Source organism: Oryx dammah, unplaced genomic scaffold, assembly GCF_014754425.2.
Source record: "Oryx dammah isolate SB20612 unplaced genomic scaffold, SCBI_Odam_1.1 HiC_scaffold_1, whole genome shotgun sequence".
In the NCBI taxonomy this organism is placed as follows: Eukaryota; Metazoa; Chordata; class Mammalia; order Artiodactyla; family Bovidae; genus Oryx; species Oryx dammah.
In genome coordinates this window covers 54,789,665-54,811,259 of record NW_024070185.1, presented here as the reverse complement: position 1 = coordinate 54,811,259, position 21,595 = coordinate 54,789,665, and the positions used below count along the sequence as shown (strand labels likewise).

General features: G+C 41.0%; 1 protein-coding gene across 5 annotated transcripts in view; it reads right to left on the bottom strand.

Moving 5' to 3' along the window:
- The window catches only part of TLE4 (TLE family member 4, transcriptional corepressor), a 156,860-nt gene that overhangs the window by 104,851 nt on the left and 30,414 nt on the right, over positions 1 to 21,595 (bottom strand). For 3 of the 5 annotated variants that reach the window (XM_040258301.1, XM_040258384.1, XM_040258601.1), the window contains exon 5: positions 10,633 to 10,695. The exons of the other annotated variants lie outside the window; for them this stretch is intronic. In XM_040258301.1, coding sequence (XP_040114235.1) covers positions 10,633 to 10,695 — 63 coding nt within the window. The remainder of the gene's footprint in view (positions 1 to 10,632; positions 10,696 to 21,595) is intronic. 5 annotated transcript variants of the gene reach the window in all.

The window sequence follows — 21,595 nt, the reverse complement described above, 5'->3', positions numbered from 1 at the left end:
GAAGATACTTCTTATTTAAAATTTTTAAGCCGCTGCGTGCTGCATTTTAGTCAGATGGATCTGGTAATAGCGAAGAAGCTGGATGGCAGGGGGGTGAACCAGATTAGAGAGAGAGAGAGCTAATGCAATATTCTAAGGGAAAAGACACTGGGGCCTGAACGCTCAACCTCATGCACAAGCTTTATCCACTTTGGGGCAATGGGCTCTATTATTGAGTAGAAATCGACCTCCCTGTAACTTCTTCCCACCCAATTTGCCTCTAACTTCTCTTCCACAGTAGTGCACCTCAAAGATTTGAAAATGGCATGATGCACGTTTTCAATTTTCTCCATTCTAGGTTAAACATCTCGAGGTCACTGTCTCTCAGAGACCCATCCTTCTAGATACTCCTCTGTTTGCGCCCACATGCCCATCTAGATTCAAGTGGATCCTAAGCAGATCAAACCCCAGTAAAAGTGTCACTCCATGTCTATTAAGTCAGACTAAAACCCACTGAGCCTTTTGCAGCAGTTTACTAACACAAATAAGCTTTAAATTTAACCAAAATCCTTCTAGTCAGTCTTTCCTAAATATTATTCCAAGAAATGTTAGTCCCCTAAGAAATTAGGTATTACTTACACAAAACGAAATTTTAAAACTCACAAGATTTAACTCACCTAACACCAGGCAAACTGCTCATTTGCTCAGTTTCAAATCTCAAAAGGGCAAATACATATGCAGGCCTTTCCAAACAATTTTGGCTGTGGAACTTTGGCTCTCAGGAGACACTTTAGAAACTGTCGCCTATGTCTTTCTCGTACTGACCACGTGGCCTTGTTTTCTTCATTCTCACTCACATGCAGGCAAGGTGTTCTTTACTGATATGTCCAATAACCTCTACAGGTCCAGAACCTTCCAACACAAAACTCTGCAATGTTGGAAATGTTCTAATCTGTGCTGTAGCGCCTAGCCACATATGGGTGGATACTGAGCACCCAAAACGTGACTACTGTGACTGAGAAACTGAGTTTTGAACAATATTTAACTTTGAAAAGTCAAAGTGAAAGCATTAGTCACTCAAGTCATGTGCACTCTCTGCGACCCCATGGACTGTAGCCCTCCAAGCTTCTGTGTCCAAGGGATTCTCCAGGCAAGAATACTGAGGTGGACTGCCATTCTCTTCTCCAAGGGAACTTCCCAACCCAGGGATCAAACTTGGGTCTCTCACACTGTAGACAGATTCCTTACTATTTGAGCCACAAAGCTGCTCATATTTAACCTTAATTTAAATCTAGATAGCCACTTATGGCTATGGCTAGTATACTAGACAATGCAGCTCTAACCTAGGGTACCTTAAAGCTTTCAGTTCAGTTCAGTCGCTCAGTCGTGTCCAACTCTTTGAGACCCCATGAATTGCAGCACGCCAGGCCTCCCTGTCCATCACCAACTCCCAGAGTTCACTCAGACTCTCGTCCATCGAGTCAGTGATGCCATCCAGCCATCTCATCCTCTGTCATCCCCTTCTCCTCCTGCCCCCAATCCCTCCCAGCATCAGAGTCTTTTACAATGAGTCAACTCTTCGCATCAGGTGGCCAAAGTACTAGAGTTTCAGCTTTAGTACCATTCCTTCCAAAGAAATCCCAGGGCTGATCTCCTTCAGAATGGATTGGTTGGATCTCCTTGCAGTCCAAGGGACTCTCAAGAGTCTTCTCCAACACCACACTTCAAAAGCATCAATTCTTCAGTGCTCAGCTTTCTTCACAGACCAACTCTCACATCCATACATGACCACAGGAAAAACCATAGCCTTGACTAGACAGACCTTAGTCTGCGAAGTAATGTCTCTGCTTTTGAATATGCTATCTAGGTTGGTCATAACTTTTCTTCCAAGGAGTAAGCGTCTTTTAATTTCATGGCTGCAATCACCATCTGTAGTGATTTTGGAGCCCCCAAAAATAAAGTCTGACACTGTTTCCACTGTTTCCCCATCTATTTCCCGTGAAGTGATGGGACCGGATTCCATGATCTTCATTTTCTGAATGTTGAGCTTTAAGCCAACATGACCTTAAAGCTTAGGTCCAGTAATAATCCAACTGCTATCTAACAAAAAGTCAAAGAAATGAGTCAGGTTCTCAAATATGCACCGATTTTCTTGGACACATATTGATAAGAGTTGGCATTGCTGCCTTTGGAAGGAGGCCCACCCACATTTGATTACATGTGTTCAAAATAATGATTTGAGTTATTTTTCTTTTTCTTGTATATATTCACAGATGCAAGGCATAAAAGCCTACAGAAAAAAGTTCTCCCTCTTGAGAACCATCTTTCATTTCCTAATGGGAAGCAGGTTATGATGCTACCATAAGGATCTCACCAAGTATCCAACTGTCAATCAAAATACACGACCATGCAGAACAAGCCAATTAGTCAACCATGGAACATGGGACAGGATTATGCTCTCTGGTGCCTCACTCAGTGTTGTAAGAAATAATGTTTTAAATGAAAGGTTGCCCAATGTAAAAAGTAGAAAACTAGTCCAAATCCTCTAAAGCCCAACCCAGGTGTATTAGTCATTTTAGGACATTCCTTAGACATAACAGCACTGTCACAACACATTACCAACACTGATAAAATGGCACTGAATGCGAAGCAGACGTGTCCGGTGAAGGTTGCTGGCACTTAATGAATGATCTCGGAAGATGGTCTTACAGTTGTCACTGCATACTTATCAGGAGATGTCTGGTGATTTCAGGCAAGTTCTCCTACATCAAACCATGTTATCCACAAGCCATTGATTCCTTACAAAGTTAACAAGGAATAAGACAAGTTAACCTGGTGCCATTATGAGGCGAGAACACTGCCACCAGTGCATGTAACCACTGCATTTTGTTCATTTCCTCCCTAAGGCACAATATGAAAGTGACTGATCACATTTTTCAACTTCTATTTTACAATTATTCTATACATGCAAAATGCAGTTTAGAGTAATTCAGTATCATGTTAAGCTAGGTGCCAAAAAAAAAAAACAACAAAACACCACTACACATACAACCGTATCTCATAATATAGTGAAAGGTTTTGTTTTTCATCAAATTAAAAGGACCAAATTTATGGAAAGTAGAAATACGAAACAGAAATTCATGTGTCATTTGATTTGACTGGCAATCTTAGCCTATTGGAACTTATGGTATCAGTACTATACAATTGTAATTACTATATAATTGTGTATTCTTTTTCTACTATTTAAATGCAAGGTAGACCACCTTAAAAAACCTATAGAATTGTAGAGAAAACACAACTACTTGGTACTACTACTCGTTAGAAAAGCTAACAAGGAAATAAAAACTTCTGAGTTAAAATTAAATTTGCCCCCAAAAGCATTCAAGTTGGAATGTTCCCTTTTCTTTAGATAAATATAAAAATAGAAGTAAAAAGGCTTAAAATTTTTACTTCTAAAAATTTTAATGATCAGAGAGCTTTTTTGTTAAAATGTGTTCAAAATAATGATTTGAATTCTTTTTTTTTTTTTTTCCAAGTTAATAATCACAGATGCAAGGCGAAAAGAGCTGCTCACTCCAATCTGGGCTCCTCCACAGCCTCCAAGCAGCCTGCTTTCTGCTTAAAGAACTCAAGGAATAAAAAGCCTTAGCAAAGTAATTGCAGAGGTCTAGAGGAGGAGGATAATATTTATCTCCTTGGCACAGAAGGCCCTAGAAACAAGTTGTAACAACCTGTCAAAAACAACGTTAAAGATGAATAATGCCATTTCTCCAAATCTAACAATGACCATGGTTTAATAAATGGGAATTAGGGAGCCACTGGTCCTAAGGAACCACTTCCTGTTCTTTCACCCTGTCCAGTGAGGTACAAACATATCTTTCAGGTTACTTCAGGCTGTGGATACAAATGGCTTGAAGTCCAAGACACTAAAATGGATCAAATTTGATGCTGCAAAACAATCAACCTGAGCTACTTTTTCTGAGATGTCTTAAAATTCCATAAAACCAAGAATGACTTATCCAATTTATTTTCCATGATTTGGAGGGGAAGGAAACTGTCAAAAAATTGTGATTTCATTTTTTCCAGCTCAAGGACAAGATGTATGCATAAGAGTATGTCTGAGATAGACAAAGGGTATGTCTGAGATAGATATAATTTAAGGGCTCACAAATGTTCCACTTATTAGAAGCAATTTCCTTAACAACTTTTCCAGTTTCAAGCAGCATTTTCCTTCCAGCAAGGCTACTATAAAATGTGGCAGGCCTATGAGTGACCTCCTATATCCCATTCTTCAATTAAGAGGTGTCTTCAAAAGTTTCTGTGCTTTTTATAAAGTATGGGCATAAACACAGGCTGTGCATCTAGATCCAGACAGCCCATAGGGCCCATCACTGTTCATGTCGGGTTCCTTTCCACCCTCTGTGGATGTATGAATGGTAAAAAATACCTGAGGGGTGACTCTTTTCCCTACACTTTAGATCCTAGAGGAGATTTCTATAACAAGAAATATGCATTATTTTATCTTTTACATGATTGCTAAAATATGGGGTTGTGCTGATTATATAGTCAGAGCTAAAGTTTGTAACAAACACATACCACTGGTTCAATATGAGTTCCCTTCAAATCAACACTGGCAATAATAATAATGCTCACTATTTTATGCATAGCACTGTATCTAGAAAGAACTGCTAGCTGTCTCCTGAAATCATTTCTCTTCTGTTAGTTTAAGTTTTAGCTGGGCATACTCAGCTAGGACTACACTTCCAAGTCTCACTTGCAACTAGCTATGGGCACGTAACTAGGCATTGGCCATTGCAAAGTGAGCACAAATGGGAGCAGCATTCACATCATGTCCTTAAAAAAGAGAAAGCACATGTCCTGTCTCATCCTTCCTGCTGGCTAGGGGAGGACATGGTGGTGCTAGGCCTGATGAACATCAACACAGAAGGAAGTTGACTTCACAATATTGTGCAGTCACCAAATTAGCTACAGGTGCTTCTATGCAAACTGTTATTTGAGAGAAAAACAAACTTGCCCAAATCACTGTTCCTTTAGTCTCTTTAACAGCAGCCTGATACCCAGCTAGGGCTTTTACATGATCACTAGTCCACAAAGATCCGTCTAGTCAAGGCCATGGTTTTTCCAGTGGTCATGTATGGATGTGAGAGTTGGCCTATAAAGAAAGCTGAGCGCAGAAAAAGTGATGCTTTTGAACTGTGGTGTTGGAGAAGACTCTTGAGAGTCCCATGGACTGCAAGGAGATCCAACCAGTCCATCCTAAAGGAGATCAGTCCTGAGTGTTCATTGGTAGGACTGATGTTGAAGCTGAAACTCCAGTACTTTGGCCACCTGATGCGAAGAGCTGACTCATTTGAAAAGACCCTGATGCTGGGAAAGATTGAGAGCAGGAGGAGAAGGGGACGACAGAGGATGAGATGGTTGGATGGCATCACCAACTAATGGACATCGTTTGGGTGGACTCCTGGGGTTGGTGATGGACAGGGAGGCCTGGTGTGCTAAGGTTCATGGGGTTGCAAAGAGTCGGACACGACTGAGCAACTGAACTGAAGTCCTCATATAGCAACCCTGCAGTACAGGTGTCCCATTTTTCAGATAAGAAAACTTCAATCCAAAAAAAATAAAAGTACTGCATTCAACATGATAAAAGAAGCAAGTGGCTAAGCCAGGATCTGGTCCCAAGTCTGCCTGACCTTGGGCTCTTAGTACACTGCTTCATGCATAACCTAATTCTTTCAATGAACTCTGCTCCTTATTAGGGAAGCAACAAGTTTCTGAAAAATACAAACATTACTCTGGGGAAAGAAGACTTTCAACTATCACATAATACATTACCATCTACTGACCTATAGTCTACTAGGGATTTGAAGTTCTCAAATGTCTTAAGAACACCTACTGGTCATCATGAAACATACTCTATAACCATCTCAAAAATAAACTATTCCATTTTATAATTCAAGGGGAGGAAAAGTCCAAAAAGCACAAACGTCTTCTAAGTAAGATCCTTAGCTAGTGCCCAATATTTACCTAATGCTTAATCTAACAGGATAAGAGAATACTTACTGGTTTCCGAAAAATATTCCCTCCGTTCTGAAACATAGTATTTCCTCCATTCTGGAAGGTGGTCTGTGTGGAGCTAACCACCCACTGCTGGAAGCAGCCCCTGGAGCTGCAGGCCTAGCTCACCTCACGGGAAGACCTCCAGCCAGCCCTTTTGGAAGCATTACCTTCAACTCCTCCCAGTTTTTACCAAGTCCCTCCCTCTCCAAATGCCTTGGGACCCAAAATAAGCTGGAATAAAATTCATTTCCCAAGAAATGTTGAAACAACAACAACTACTGGCATCGACTATCCCCAGTGCTTTACATTTTAATAATACACATTGCAAAAGGGGTTCCTTTCATCATGTATGGGAATATTACAACTCACAGAGATGAACTCTCCCAGTATAAAGCCAGTAAGAGCCAGAGCTGGTGTAAATGCCAAATTAGCAGAAACACTGTGCCCTGCTGCCAGGGTGTAACAAGTGGCACATAGCTTTCAATCTACATTAGAATCTCCCTAAATGTATGTCCCTGGAAAGGGAGCAAGGGGACACTGGAGATAAGGCCATAAGTATGGACTTATAGGCATTCTTCAATTTTGCTGAGGGCTCCTAAGGTCCAAGGGTCTTCAAGCTATATCCTGATATTGCTGATGAAAAAAATGAGTCCATCCACAGAAACTACTTGGAAAAACAAAATTAACTCCAGCTAAGCCACCAGGTATTTAAAACAGCCAGTCTCCCAACAGGGTTGAGATTTTTTTTTTTTTTGGATAGTTCTGTGGGTAGAACACAGACCCCATCCAAAATCACTGCATCTCCTGAGGTGAGCTCTATAGGTTGAACACCTTAAAGAGCTGCCACCCTTTTGGATCTTTGCTGGTTGGGGAAGAGACAGGTGTTTACTAAATGGGAAAACTACAAGAGAATCACCCTTGAGCCCTACCTAATATGCCTCACTGAATTTTCAGCTAGTTCATAGTTCACAGGCTGTTTTTTAAATTTATACTTTTTTCCTCTGTAAGGACATCAGAGGAAGATAAGCAATACTCGTTCTTCCAAAGAGCAGTGAGTAAAAGGGGAGGAGGCCTGGCTCCAGATCCTCTTAGAAGGGAACTCAGACCTTCTCAGCTGTGGCTCAGCTACTATTGCCAGTCAGCCTCAATAGCTGCTTATTATTATGTGCCAAGCTGCACAAGGACAATCTCAGGTAATCCTCAAAGCAATCATATGTGCTACATGCTATTATTAACATCATCCTATTGATGAGGAAACTGAGGCTTAAAGAGGCAAATCACTTGCTAAAGGTCATCCAGCTTAACTAGGTTATAGTAAGCCATGCAATTTGTAACAGGGAGCCCAGCACTGGACTCAGATGTGACCATCATCATCCCTGGCCATCTCCTGCTTATGGAACTGCCAACAGGAAGCTGATTATAGTTCCTCCTCAGCAAACGAGACTTGAAGTGAGACAGAGAACTTCCCATTTACTGCTCTGAGATTTGCCTTTGAAATCTGAGGGCCACAGGATATAAAGAAGTCTTATCCATCCCCTAATGCCAAAAGAAAGTGGGAGAAAAGAGCAGCTTCAGGTAGATGAGGACTCACTCATAGGTTTCTTGAAATCCTGATTTAAGGTTCCTGTGAAATTTTTAAGAGTTGTAAGAGATGATTACTCACTTCATGTAAACAGTTGGCAATATCTCTGGGACTCTGGAAGTAGCTATGAGTGCAGTAAGCACATCACTGAAATAGAGATGGGCTATAATTTTTTAAAGTGTTTTAGTGAAACCTAATAAGAAAATACTTTTCTCTGATGTTACATACATAGACATACTCCAAATCCTTGAGCTATAATTATACAACTTATTTCCCCCTCAAAAGTCTTGTAGGTAAAACTAAATTTATCCAATAGTTGTCATCCAGTACTATATATACTTTTCTTTAATTTTAGAAAATGCAGTACACTAGACACAAGCAATATTAAGTACATTAATCAGCATATGGGAGCTAAATTAAAAATAGATTTATTTAGATGTCTGGAAATTTACCTCCTGTTCCCGGGAAACTCCAAAAAATGCCTCCAATCACTGTCCTATAGCTTACCCACTATAGTCTTTAGGCCTAGTCTTTTTTTTTTTTCTAAATACTTTTAGAAATAAAACCACTTTTTATTTACTTTTAGTTTCATTTACTTTTTAAATAAAAATATTTCACAATGAATTCTAACGCCGCAGCTGCCATCCTGGCAGCAAGACTGTCACACAGAGAGCTGGTGTTAAGAGATCAGATTAAAAGCCTTCAGTCCCAGCACCAAGTGACGCTTGCAGCCATGCAAGAGTGATTTTCCATGCCTCTGAAGAGACAGGAAATAGAATTCATCTTCCTCTAATAACCTGTCTCCTCCCCACCCTCCAGATTACAGTCCATCTGGCCTCAGGATAGAAGCGAGGAGTGTGACGCTCACAGAATGCCCAGAAGAGGAAACAAGGTAGGCAGTGTTCAGACACAAAACATCACAGAGGCCTGGAATGGACAGGAACAAACATGTCAGAGGCCCACACATTAAAGGATATACACACACCTTAGGAAACTAAAAAAGGAAAAGCCAATTAGATCCAAGGCAAGCAGAAGAGAAGACATACACAGAAGCGGGACTTAGAAAGCCGTGACACAGGTCATTCACGACACACGTCAAGGATTTCAACCAAGAAATGCCAAAAGCATTAGGGAAATAAATAGCAGTGAGATTATGACGCCCATCCTCCCAGCTTAAAGCACAAAAGGAGTTGCCAGTATCTCCCTACGGCTTTCCTCTCCAGGGTACGACTTCCTGAGCCAATTAATTCCAGTCCAGTCTTGCTCAGCACCACTACCATTACACATTCTGTTCCTACCGGGCCTGCTCACACAAACAACATAACTCACGTGGGAAAACGACCTACTGGCAAATGAGCTAGCTCCACCAACACCCTAAGATCTCCTCCCACATCTGAACATAACCCCACAGATCCCACAAAAAATGCCACGGGAATAAGCTGTACTGGTAATTATGTGTAGGAGTCTGTGCCTGAGGAAGTCTAAAATCTAACACCACCCCAAGAGAAATTCAGACTTCTCCTTCTGCCTTGGGGAACAACACCTTAGCCTGTCCATAGCACAATCGGTTACACATTCTTCCCACTGGCCATCTCCATAAAGCAGAGCTGCTTAAAGAGAAACATGCTGGTCTGGATCAGGCAAGGGGCAGCCAGGCTTCCTAAAGAAATGCAAATGGACCCCTTTAGTGCTTTCACCACTCCATGTAATCTGGTCAACAAGCAAATCCTGAGTAGAAATAGGTAAATGGGGATACAGTGGGTGGTGGTTTTGTGGTCACAGCTAAAGGATGAGAAAGACAATACATACTTTCTTGTTTGTGATCCACAAAAGCATTTGAATTCAGGATGTTAATTTAAGTCCACAGTTTGTGAATACGAGAGCCTCTAAAGGATATATTCCCACTGAAAGGTCGTCATGGCTATTGAGATCTAACCCAATAATGACCAAATAAGAAGTCAGACAGGGATCCACATACCTCTAACACACATGCATGTTCAAACACTGGCTGCATGATAACCTCAGCGCATGCCCACTGGCAGGCAAGCAGGTGAACTGCCCTCCTGAAAAGCAACGTGACACAACCAAAGGGTAGGAGTAAAGTGCCTTGGTGCCTTCCAGCCCACAGCAAGCACTGTGGCTGCAAGGCATACAGCTACTCCATTTATTAGCTTCTTCCTTCTCACAGCTGATCTGATCTGAGCAAATGAAGAATTCAGTAGTCCAGAAGCAAAAATTCCCTCTCCAGCAGGTGCACCCAAACTTTGTAACTACTAAAAGCAAGCAAGCAAGCAGAGGGGGGAGGAAAAAAAAAAAGCCACCAGGAAGCACAATGCAATCAAAATGCACCTTCTCATCCCACCCTGTGCACACCTGTCGGCAGCGTGCACATGTCCACCAGTAGGAACAAAAGCAAGCAAGGTGAGCTGCACGCTGGGCCGTGGTGAGGTGTGAGGCCGTGGTACTGAGAAATGAGTCCACTGAGTCCATCCTTTGTGTCTTTTTCCAAATGCACCCACTATATAAAGATTTCATCAGGTAATAAGAAGTAACTTTTGAAAAGCTGCTGGCCAAAAGTTACATCAGCTTGTTTACTATGAAAAGCCTTTATGTTTGATATAGCTTCTGCCAACCCTTAATGCTCAGTGACAAAAGTGTAGAACCAGCTGTTGTCCTCTGGGCAATTTTTCAATCTGCTCTATTAGATGCCGTTATGACAAAATCATAATTCTGAGCAACACTACGTAGTCCAACAACAGCAAAGTATTTTAGCAACTGAATTTTGCTTAGTACATCAGAAAATACTCCATTATATAAAAACAACTATATTCCAATGGATGTTAGTAAGGTATGGAAGTTGGAGTGCGGACATTGTATCTTAGAAATATGCAATGCAAACACCAAGAGACAGACAAGGCCAAAGAGCCAAGTTTTATCTGCAAAACCACTAAAATGGTACCTTCTAGCCCAATGCTTGAAACCACCTGCCTTACCTCTTGGGACAGGAAAGGAATGACTTGTGCACAGATAGCGTTCAGCCTCTTGACAATCTCTGCCTGCAAAAAAGAAAAAAAGAAAAGAAAAAAAAGGAAAGGAAAGCAATAAAGAGAACAGTCAGCTGGTTACAAATTCCCAAAATATTAGCAGGATGATATTAAAACACACTTTATATTCTGGCAGGAGTATTTCCAAAGGAAGAGGCAAACTATCATCAGCATGCCCATTAGAAGGAGGCAGTGACAATAGTGCCACATTAATACCACAATTTATTAACCAGCATTCATCTAAAAAAGTCAATCTTCAAGCAGCAGAACAACATAAAAAGGAATTTCATTTTCATGACTGGAAATCTGTTATCAAAAGCATTTAACAGGACCCTTATTCATTCTATGTGGCTCTTTATAAAACCTTGTCTTTGAGTTTAGATGGTAAAGATACATCCTTCCCTACACCCCAACTTTTCTTAGTAACTCACTGCTGCTGCTGCTGCTGCTGCTGCTAAGTTGCTTCAGTCGTGTCTGACTCCGTGCAACCTCATAGACGGCAGCCCATCAGCCTCTGCTGTCTCTGGGATTCTCCAGGCAAGAACACTGGAGTGGGTTGCCATTTCCTTCTCCAGTGCATGAAAGTGAAAAGTGAAAGTGAAGTCGTTCAGTAAGTGTCCAACTTTTCATGACCCCATGGACTGCAGCCTACCAGGCTCCTCGGTCCATGGGATTTTCCAGGCAAGAGTACTGGAGTGGGGTGCCAGTGCCTTCTCCAGTAACTCACTGGTCTTCTACATTTGTGGCCTTTGCTTTAAACATCAGCACTGGGATTTCATGATCAAGTCTCCAACCTTCCAAATGAATAGCACCCAACCCACCCACATGACCTAATTCAGATCCTTAGTTATATACTGCTGGGAAATGCCATGTTTTCCTCAACCATTAAAACTTCCAAATGTGCCCCATCAGGGTTTTCAGTGTGCAAAAAAACAATTGTTTATATATGGAGACTAACCTCAGGAACATTAATTATCACGGTACTACAGAGCTGTAAAAGTCCCAATAATGTCAGGTAATAGTTTATTTTCTATTAATTTTGTAAGTGTTCAAATTTTAGACAAATAGCATGTTACAGTAAGTTAAAAATAAAAAAGAAATACCAATACATTTTCTACAAAAAGCTACCCAGAGCTTCACTGATCTTCACCTTAATTTATATTAGCAGACGGCTCCATATATAGTTTGGGCTTCCCTGGTGGCTCAGAGGTTAAAGCGTCTGCCTCTAATGCAGGAGACTCGGGTTTGATCCCTGGGTCAGGAAGATCCCCTGGAGAAGGAAATGGTAACCCACTCCAGTATTCTTGCCTGAAGAATCCCATGGATGGAGAAGCCTGGTAGGCTACAGTCCATGGGGTCACAAAGAGTCATGTAGACACAGCGTTTTTATATACATACATACAAAAATTTTTTCCAGTTTTATTGAGATATAATTGACATACAACACTCTATAAGGTTAAGATGTACAGCATAATGATTTGACTTACGTAAACTGTGAAAAGATGACTGCAGTTAAGTTCAGTTAACATCTATCAAAATAGCTTATTTTTTAATGACGGAGTAGGGAAAAGAAGAGGCAAGAACTGATGGGAGACAGAAAACAAAAAGCAATTTCTATCCCTGAGACATTCTTAACATAAATTCCATCCATAGTCAGTTCCTCATTGTACAAGAGGACAAAAATTCTCCTTTTCTTGCTAAGTCATAACCAGAATGACAGCGACACTCTACTTGTGCAATCTAGGTTTCCTTCTTTCCTCAGCAACCCTTTTGACTTTGTGGCTATGCGATCTTTCAAATAACTTGCACCTCAAAAATTTTGCCAGCCAAGAGAAAACACAAATTCACCATGAAGTTTCAGACCTCAGCTTTCCATTCCAGCCTGCATTCCTAATAGGATGGACAAAAACCCAGCACCAATAAGCAGCAGTGAATAAGGACCCAACTGTGCTGACCTGATTTAATTTACTGCCCTGGCCCCGTGGAGCATTTAGCTATCCTTTAAGAATGCTTAAACCACCATGAAAACCTGCAATGGGAATCACCAAACCACTCTCCACCTGGATGAACATACCACAGTGGTTATAGGGTGAAATTCCAGCACGAGCTGAGAAAATAGAGTAGCATTCACCAGACTGAAAGCACTAGTCTCAGAGGCATTTGGTTGTTAAGCTTTTTGTAGGGAGAGGTGGAGGGGGAGAGAATAAAAGATAATGAGACACTTTGGGGCAGACCAAACTGATGATTCTAATGCTCAGAACCATCTGCCAAGCATATTTTCCTCATTATGTTGTTTACATAAATAAAATAGTCCCTTGCTAGGAGGGTTGAAAAATGTGTGGGCACATGAGAAAACTGAGTTCTTTAGTTTGCCTACATAATCTAGGCAATAAAAACTACTCTAAGGAAACTCACTCATCTGGCAAAATAAAAACCAAGAAGTATTTATTTTGCTCCTTTAATTTGGGGCCGTGGCTATGTTAAGTGTGAGCAACTATGAAAACGCAAATCTAAACTTCCTCAAAAATGAACATAGAAAAGTCAGAAAGTCCTTTTATTGATTCAGGTATGTTAACACACATACACAAAAGAACGGGGGGTGGCAGGGGCAGAAACCTTCCAAACTTTTGTCTTTAAAGGTCTCCTTTCGTCTAAAAGACTTCTTAATTTCTCTAAGTTGTCACGCCAATGGATCTTCCTGGTCTGGCTAATTGGCATCAGGGGGGGTTGGATGCGTGTGTGTGATTCCATAAAATTAAGCGGGTCATTCCTCACTCTGAAAGCTAAAGTTGCCTCGGAAACGCTGCTGCTTCCACGGTCATCTCATTTTGCCTCTTTTGTCCCACAGGACCCAGCTTTAGGGAGGCATCATTTATTTACAGGCCTTTCCACTGGGCTTCACCAACCAGCCAATAATACTGTGGACACACACTTCTAATGGCCTATGTTTTGAAACTGAGTCTAATTTAATGGCGTGGGGCCCAAACTCCTTTTCCAGCACAGCCATTAAAGGATGTAGGTTATTGCTGTTGTCACCATTGATATTTGTCATTGTAATGTAATTAGGGCCCTAAAATGATGCATTACAGCCCTTGGCACAGCTTCTATTAAAATCTTTTCTTCTGCTCACTGAACTGCGACCTGCTTTCTGATGAATAACAGACAGACAGCTTTAGGGTAAGGAGCAGATTCATCAAAGAAGTATTTTTCAGCTTTGCAGAAAGAAAGGGAGTGTGGGGGTGGGGAGGCAACCAAGGAGGAAAAGCACCAGGGGAGGAAAAGCCACAATACACATTTGAATTTCATCTGACCACTTGAAATTCTGATTGCATCTGACGAATCTTGCTTAGACAATATATTCCCAGTCTTCAAATCTCATGGTTAATCAGAGCTCTAATCTGCTATCCATCAGCCTATGCCAGCGCTGTAGCTTCCAATCAAATTTATAGGTGAAGCGGCTCATGCATCCCTGAGCAAGTCCATTCACAGATAGCCCATTTAAATGGGCAGAGATTCTGAAATACTGCTGTGGGGCTTTCTGGATGTTATCATGGTATTCAGTGCTTTATGGAACTACTAACTATTGCTTCAGATGCCCGTGATATTCCAAAACAGCATTAATGGCCCCCATAAAAGAACAATTGCTCATGCCAAAATATAACAAAATTATTGTTTTTGCAGCCATAGTTTGTCAAATACATTAACAATTTTGACACTATTACGACTACCTCAATCCATCAAGATATTCATTTTTTTTAAAATTCCACACGTATTTTCCCACCCTCAGTTCACTACCATTCTATCTCCTCTTCCTATAATTTCCCATTCTATCTCCTCTTCCTATAATTTCCCACCCTTATGCCACCCTCCAATAAGAACCAACAAAAACAATGACCATCCCACTAAAAAAAAAAAACCAAAAATCTGTTTGCACAAAGTATTTTAGGAAAAGGCAACTTAACAAAAAGGGCATTCTATGAAAGTCCCTTGGTTACGCACTTGACACCTGGCACGTGAATGCTGACAGGCTAACTAACCCCCCAAAGTGGTGATGGCCAGTAGACTGGCAGCATGACCAGTTAGTAATGAAACAGAAAAACACTGAGAAAAACCATTTATACCCTTTTTCTTCACACTCCAACTCAAGAATCACTGCAAAATTTATTAACTACCTTGCATCATGGGAAAGCAATGTCATGCACTGGAAAGAATGTCACAATTCAATCCCTCAAAATGTATCAAATACTAAGACACATTATATCACATAAATTCTTTATTACTTGTAACAAATTACACTAGTTAAGACAAAAAACTAGTTAAACCTACACTTGAACTGAATTACATCCCCTCAAATCATCCTAATAAAATATTTAATTTTTATTCTTATTTTGATTATTTCTGCCTATATGATTTCCTTTAAAAAATAAATTTTACTTTAATGACATAATAAACTTGAGAGAAGTACAGATTAGCTTATCAAAGACATGCATCAAAACTAACAGTTTAAAAAATGTTTGTTTTTGTTCCCTCATCAAAATAGGAACAACACTACTATATAGTATTATTGAAGTAAAACAGAATAACAAAACAATGCTATTTCAGTAGCCAGTGGGGTGAGAGGTAGGTGCAAAAAAACAATTATAGTTTCAGGAAAACATTCTCAAAGAGTAACATTTCACAATTAATTTGTTTTTATACAGCAGTTTCTCTGCCAAAAAAATTTAAGATGAATCTATTTATTGTATTGTTTATCAAGAACATACACCATATACATAAACACAAAAAAACTGAAAAAAAAAAATCCCCACTTATTCTGTCTGAAATGCTTTTCAGAATAAGTACAAATAAATCCAACTCTCTCCTTTAAGCCCCTTTTACTACTATAGAACCAAGACTATTTTTTTAAATTTCAATCAGAAGATAAACTACCTTGATTTGTTATTGATTTGTTCTAAATTATCTGAGAAACAGTACAATTTCTGGAACTGATCCTGCCTGTCCACAGATTAAAGTCAGAAGACTAAAGAGAAATTCTTCCCAACTTAATAAACATAGGAAAAAAACATGTGAGTTGTAGTATTCCTCTAAACTGACAACAAGTGTTTATCTTGTCATAAAAATTCAACTTTACAAAAGAGGTAAGAACATGTTAATAAATAAAATTAACTGTATTTTTTTTTAAGCCAGACTGGAATAAGGCTTGGAGATTTAGATCGAAGGTATTGTCAGCATTACTAGCAAGCTGATAAACCAGATGCATACAGGTGATTATTTTGCACAAAATATTTTATACTGCTCAATAAAGCAATATAATGAAGTAGTAACATTGTAAGAATCAATTTAACAGGACATCTATGAGTTCCCTAAAGGACTGATTCAAACTAAGAAGACTTCTTTTTTTCCTGAAAAGTATTAAGACAATTGTAAAAGCTCTCATCGTTCTACCTCCTCTAACAAGAAAGAGGTACTATACAGAAATGGTCAATTATATTACCTTGAATGATATGAAAGTGCCAATAATCAAATATTTTTTATTCACTCCCCTTCCCTTGGGAGTAGCAATGAGTCTATTAATTGTAATAACTCAAGCAAGGTCAATTTGCTTTGTGTTTTGAACCCATGTTTATTCCACTTGCTGCGTGCTAAGTGTCCTTTTAAAGTACCCAGCGAGCAGTTATCTGCATACACTGAGGTTCCCCATTCCTTTGTTCTAACAAGATAAATGAGTGCAGTGCTAGTGCAGGAACACACGGGATGATGTCCTTCCCAGAGAGTATCACAGAATGCCTACATTTCATGAAACGCTTCCCATCTGTCCCCAAAGGTGAAGCTGTATTTCACTGATGCAATTCTGCAATAGTTTAAAAAAAGTGCCCCGTGAGCTTTCTAGAAGGTCTTTAAGGGAATTACCAGACATTTGCTTGCCCTACCAACATATTCTGGGCTCTGGTTATAGTATTTAAATACTGTTCCTAATGGGATGAGTGATAGTTTATCATGGTTGAGAATGACAATCATTTTGCCAGTGAAAGTGAAGTGAAGTTGCTCAGTCATGTCCGACTCTTTGCGAACCCATGGACTGTAGCCTACCAGGCTCCTCCGTCCATGGGATTTTCCAGGCAATAGTACTGGAGTGGATTGCCATTTCCTTCTTCAGGGGATCTTCCCAACCCAGGGATTGAACCCAGGTCTCCCGCATTGTAGACAGACGCTTTACCATCTGAGCCACCAGGGAAGTCCCGATTTTTGCCAGACAGATATCCAATTACTCCCATAAGGTCAAATCATTTCAGTTCTCGAGTCTGAAAAATACTGGAACCAATGGTAAGGTTATACTCAGCTCTACCAGAGGGGTGGGGCAAGGACCAGCCTTCACAGAACCAGGTGGAACTGGTCAGAGACCTGATGACTGAGTCCAGAGACACTCAAGTTCTGCTCGTGCTCGTTTCCTCTGCACTTGTGGGCCAGCATATCACACAGCAAGACCTGCCAGCTATTTTCTGGTATCTCCTGAGTCTCACTTACTCTCTGTCTTCTTTTTTCTTCCCCACTCTTTCCCAATTACATAAATGTACAGGTGCCTAGAATGTGGACCTACGATTAAGCATTTTCATTCTTGGTAATAGTGAAAGGGACAAACATTCCTTGTGCCCATAGGAGGAGAGGATCAGTCAGTTCAGTTCAGTTCTCAATCATGTCCAACTCATTAAGACCCCAAGTTCTAAAGTATGCCAGGCATCCCTGTCCTTCACCATCTCCCAGAGCTTGCTCAAACTCATGTACACCAAGTCGGTGAAGCCATCCAACCATCTCAATGCTCTGTCATTCCCTTCCCCTCCCACCTTCAATCTTTCCTAGTATCAAGGTGTCTTTTCCAGTGAGTCAGTTCTTCACAATAGGTGGCCAAAGTATTGGAGCTTCAGCTTCAGCATCAGTCCTGCCAATTAATGTTCAAGACTCATTTCCCTTAGGATCAATTGGTTTGATCTCCTTGCAGTCCAAGGACTTCTCAAGAGTCTTCTCCAACACCACAGTTCAAAAGCATCAATTCTTCGGCACTCAACTTTCTTTATAGTCCAACTCTCACATCTATACATGACTGCTGGAAAAACCATAGCTTTGATTAGATGGACCTCTGTTGGCAAAGTAATGTCTCCACTTTTCAATATGCTGTCTAGGTTGGTCGTAGTTTTTCTTCCACGGAGCAAGTGTCTTTTAATTTCATGGCTGCAGCCACTGTTTACAGTGATTTTGGAGCCCAAGAAAACAAAGTCTCTCATTGTTTCCACTGTTTCCCCATCTATCTGCCATAAAGTGATGGGACCGGATGCCATCTTAGTTTTTTGAATGTTGAGTTTTAAGTCAGCTTTTTCACTCTCCTCTTTCACTTTCCTCAATAGGTTCTTGAGTTCCTCTTTGCCTTCTGCCATAAGGGTGGTGTTATCTGCTTATCTGAGGTTATTGATACTTCTCCCAGCAATCTTGATTCCAGCTTGTGCTTATCCAGCCCAGCATTCTGCATGATGTACTCTGCATACAAGTTAAATAAGCAGGGTGACAATACACAGCCTGGACGAACTCCTTTTCCAGTTTGGAACCATTCCATTGTTCCATGTCCAGTTCTAACTGTTGCTTCTTGACCTGCATACAGATTTCTCAGGAGGCAGGTCAAGTGGTCTGCCTCCTTAAGAATTTTCACTTCTCACTCCTTAAGAATTTTCCACAGTTTGCTGTGATCCACACAGTCAAAGGCAGGATCATTCACCTTTATTTTCCCCAGCATGATCTATATGATTCACATTCATGTGAGAAATGTCTGAAGATAGGAATTTGAATATTGGAATAAAACTAGCAAGAAAACCAAGAACAATAATGGGTCTTCCCAAGTTCTCATCAAGTACACCTATTCCCAGGAAAGCCACAAGGCACCTTTCATACACAGAGAGCCAAGCTCTACTTTTCAGTCTGCCCTCTTAGACTGGGCTACAGGCTTCATCTATACTCAGTCATCAGGTCTCTGACCAGCTCCAGCTGACTGTTTCTCTATATCCATATTCCTCAGCATTTCCCTTTCCCTTGTCCTTTCAATTCTACAGTGACCCCCATCAGTTTCCTCTTCCTCCTCCCAATTATATAAAATTCCAATTCTTCAAAGCCATCACTGCCAAGATAACCCTTCTATCCCCTTCAACTGTTTCCTCTATTGAATAAAATGGTTCTTTTCAAAACTGGAGTTGTGCTCTTCCACAGCCTGCACTCCTGCTGCCCTGTCAAACGTGTGCACTGCCATCCTGCACGTGCCTCCATCCACAGGGCTGCCAGAGTCTGACCCTGGCATCAAAAATGGGGATAAATCAAGCCTGGCAAGGATAAGGGAGAGGCCCTCTGCCTGGAGCCACCTTTCTCAGATCTCTTGGCTCTTTCCCTACTCATCATTTCAGTCTCGGTCCACCCAACACCTCCTCAAACATCTTCACTCACCATCCTTGGAGACTTCTTCTCCCTGTCATTCTCCAGCTCATTTACAGTCTTCTTCACAACATTTATAATCACCTGAAATTATCTCAGCTATGTTTTTGTTTACATGTACTACAGTAGTGCTTCTCAAACTTTAGTGTGCATAATAATCACCTGGGAATCTGCTTAAAATCCAAGCTAGAGTGGGGCCTAAGAGTCTACACTTCTAACAAACTGCAGAGTGACACTGGCCCTGGAGGCCTGCAGACCACACTCTGAGTAGCAAGGTTCCCGAGAATAGAGGAGCAATGAGGGCAGAGATAGATCTAACTATACCCCAACCCTGATTTGTAGAGAACACTCAAAAATACTTGTTGAATGACAAGAAACTGTAATCCAGGTCCGGTGGTTGGAATCTCCTGGAATCTTTTGCAAGCATGCTAACACTGTCTGGGAATAGTTAGAACACTTCAACCATAAAGGGATACCCACCTAGAGAAGAACTGCTTATACTGATTTGGTATGCTTACCTACCCAACACACAACTTTTCTGGCATTTAGGATGGCACACTGCTCAGAAAGAATAATAAGTAATCACAGCAGGCCACAAAAGGAAATGCAAATCCACTCTGGACAATTCCTGCCTGATAAGTAAATGATTAAAGCTTTCATTCTGAAACCCTGGCAGAATGTGTGTTTTAAAAGATCATCTGAGAAATACAAAGGAGATGGTACTCAACCTCCTTTCTGAGATTATTCACACCAGATTGTGATCACCTGACCCACTGGAGATGGGGGTATTTGTTAGATGGCATGCTAGGAGGGCACCTTGTATGGTCAGTCATGATAAATCTCCCCAGTGGTATCTCCAGAGTGAATTAGTAATGATTCTAACAGCTCAAGAGAAGGCCCTAGCAGGGCACCAGCACCCCTCACAGGTCACATAGGAAGAGCAATTCCTGACAGTTCCAGGTATAGTGGGTCACAGGGGTCATACATACAACATGAGCTCAAGTGTAGACTACCTCAGGCCCATCTACCCTGCTCAGAAGTCAGACACTCAGTGCCAGGCTTGGGGAGAGTGGACACAGCCACAGAAGGAAGACCCCCTTAGAGATGATGCCATCAGAATCCCTTCCAAACAAGGTCCAGGAATTGCTGCAGCGCCACACTTACGGGATCTCGGGTATGGATTTAGATACACAAACCCAATCCCCAACCCCAGACACACCTGTGTGAATATGCTCCCTGGGAGAGGGTTCTAACACTTAGGAAGTTTTAACTTCAGATTTACTAATCCCTTGCCTGTTCCTGCAGAGTTTTTCCATCACTTGTGCAGTGTACGATACACACAAGTCCACTAGAACTCACTGATTCCTCACCCAAACTGTCAGTGACTCACACAGGTGTGATTCCTATGAACTGGGAGAAGCTGCCAGTGACAAGCTGCTTAAGAAATTAATTTAAAAAGAAGTTCCATACCACAGACTCAGAGCTCTCTATAATCAGAAAAAGAATAGTATTTTTTCCTATCATCAGGCTCACATTTACCTCTACATGTTTTCTTCTTTCATATTTTGGCAGGCAGCTGAGAAAATTAAACACATAGAACACGACTTATCATCTACTTGTGTTCCTATATTCCTAGTTACTTTTAAAATGTATATTTAGCTGCTTTTTATTGTGCAGGGAGTTTAAAAATTTTAAACATGTGAACCTTAGGAACAGCCAAAACCACGAATATAACACTGCCTTTCTGTCCAATCAACAAATATTTATCAGGCACCTACAATCTGTCAGGCTTACTTGAAGTGCTGACACAGGGAGGGAGATACAGGAGTGAACAAGACAAGTGAGTCCCTGCTGTCATAGCGTTCACACTCAGGGGGTGGCGGGAGCAGGAGACAGAAGCAAACACAAGTGTATGGAGAGGAATTTCAGATGCTGAACCGTGCTAGGAAAAAGATAAAAGGGTGTGTGTTGGGGTAGGGGGAAACTTGAAGAGAAAAGCCTAGGGAAAGGCGTGTATCTGGTTTACTTGAGAGGGCAAGGAAAGACAAAGAAGCAACTTAAAAGTGAAATGTGGCTGGAAGGAGCACTGCACAAAGTAGGTTCTATGCCAAGCGATGCAGATGTTCTTAACAGGTATTATATACATAAAGAACTCCTTGGTCAGATGGCCACACAGAGCTTAAATAAAGTTAAACAGGTTTCTTTCCTGCTGACATCCCAGAGCCTCTCAAAGGACAATGCGATAAATCTTTGAAAAGGTGTATATAAAAATGCAGGACTAATCAAGCTTCTTTGACTGTGGAATCCTTTCTTCTCAGAGCTCTTAGAGATTATATTTCATGGGAAGCACTAAGCTGGTCAATGCTTTCCAGCCCTGGATTTACACTAATATTAGTAGTGGATCTTTCCCAAACACCAACGCCCAGGCCTCACCCCACACCGA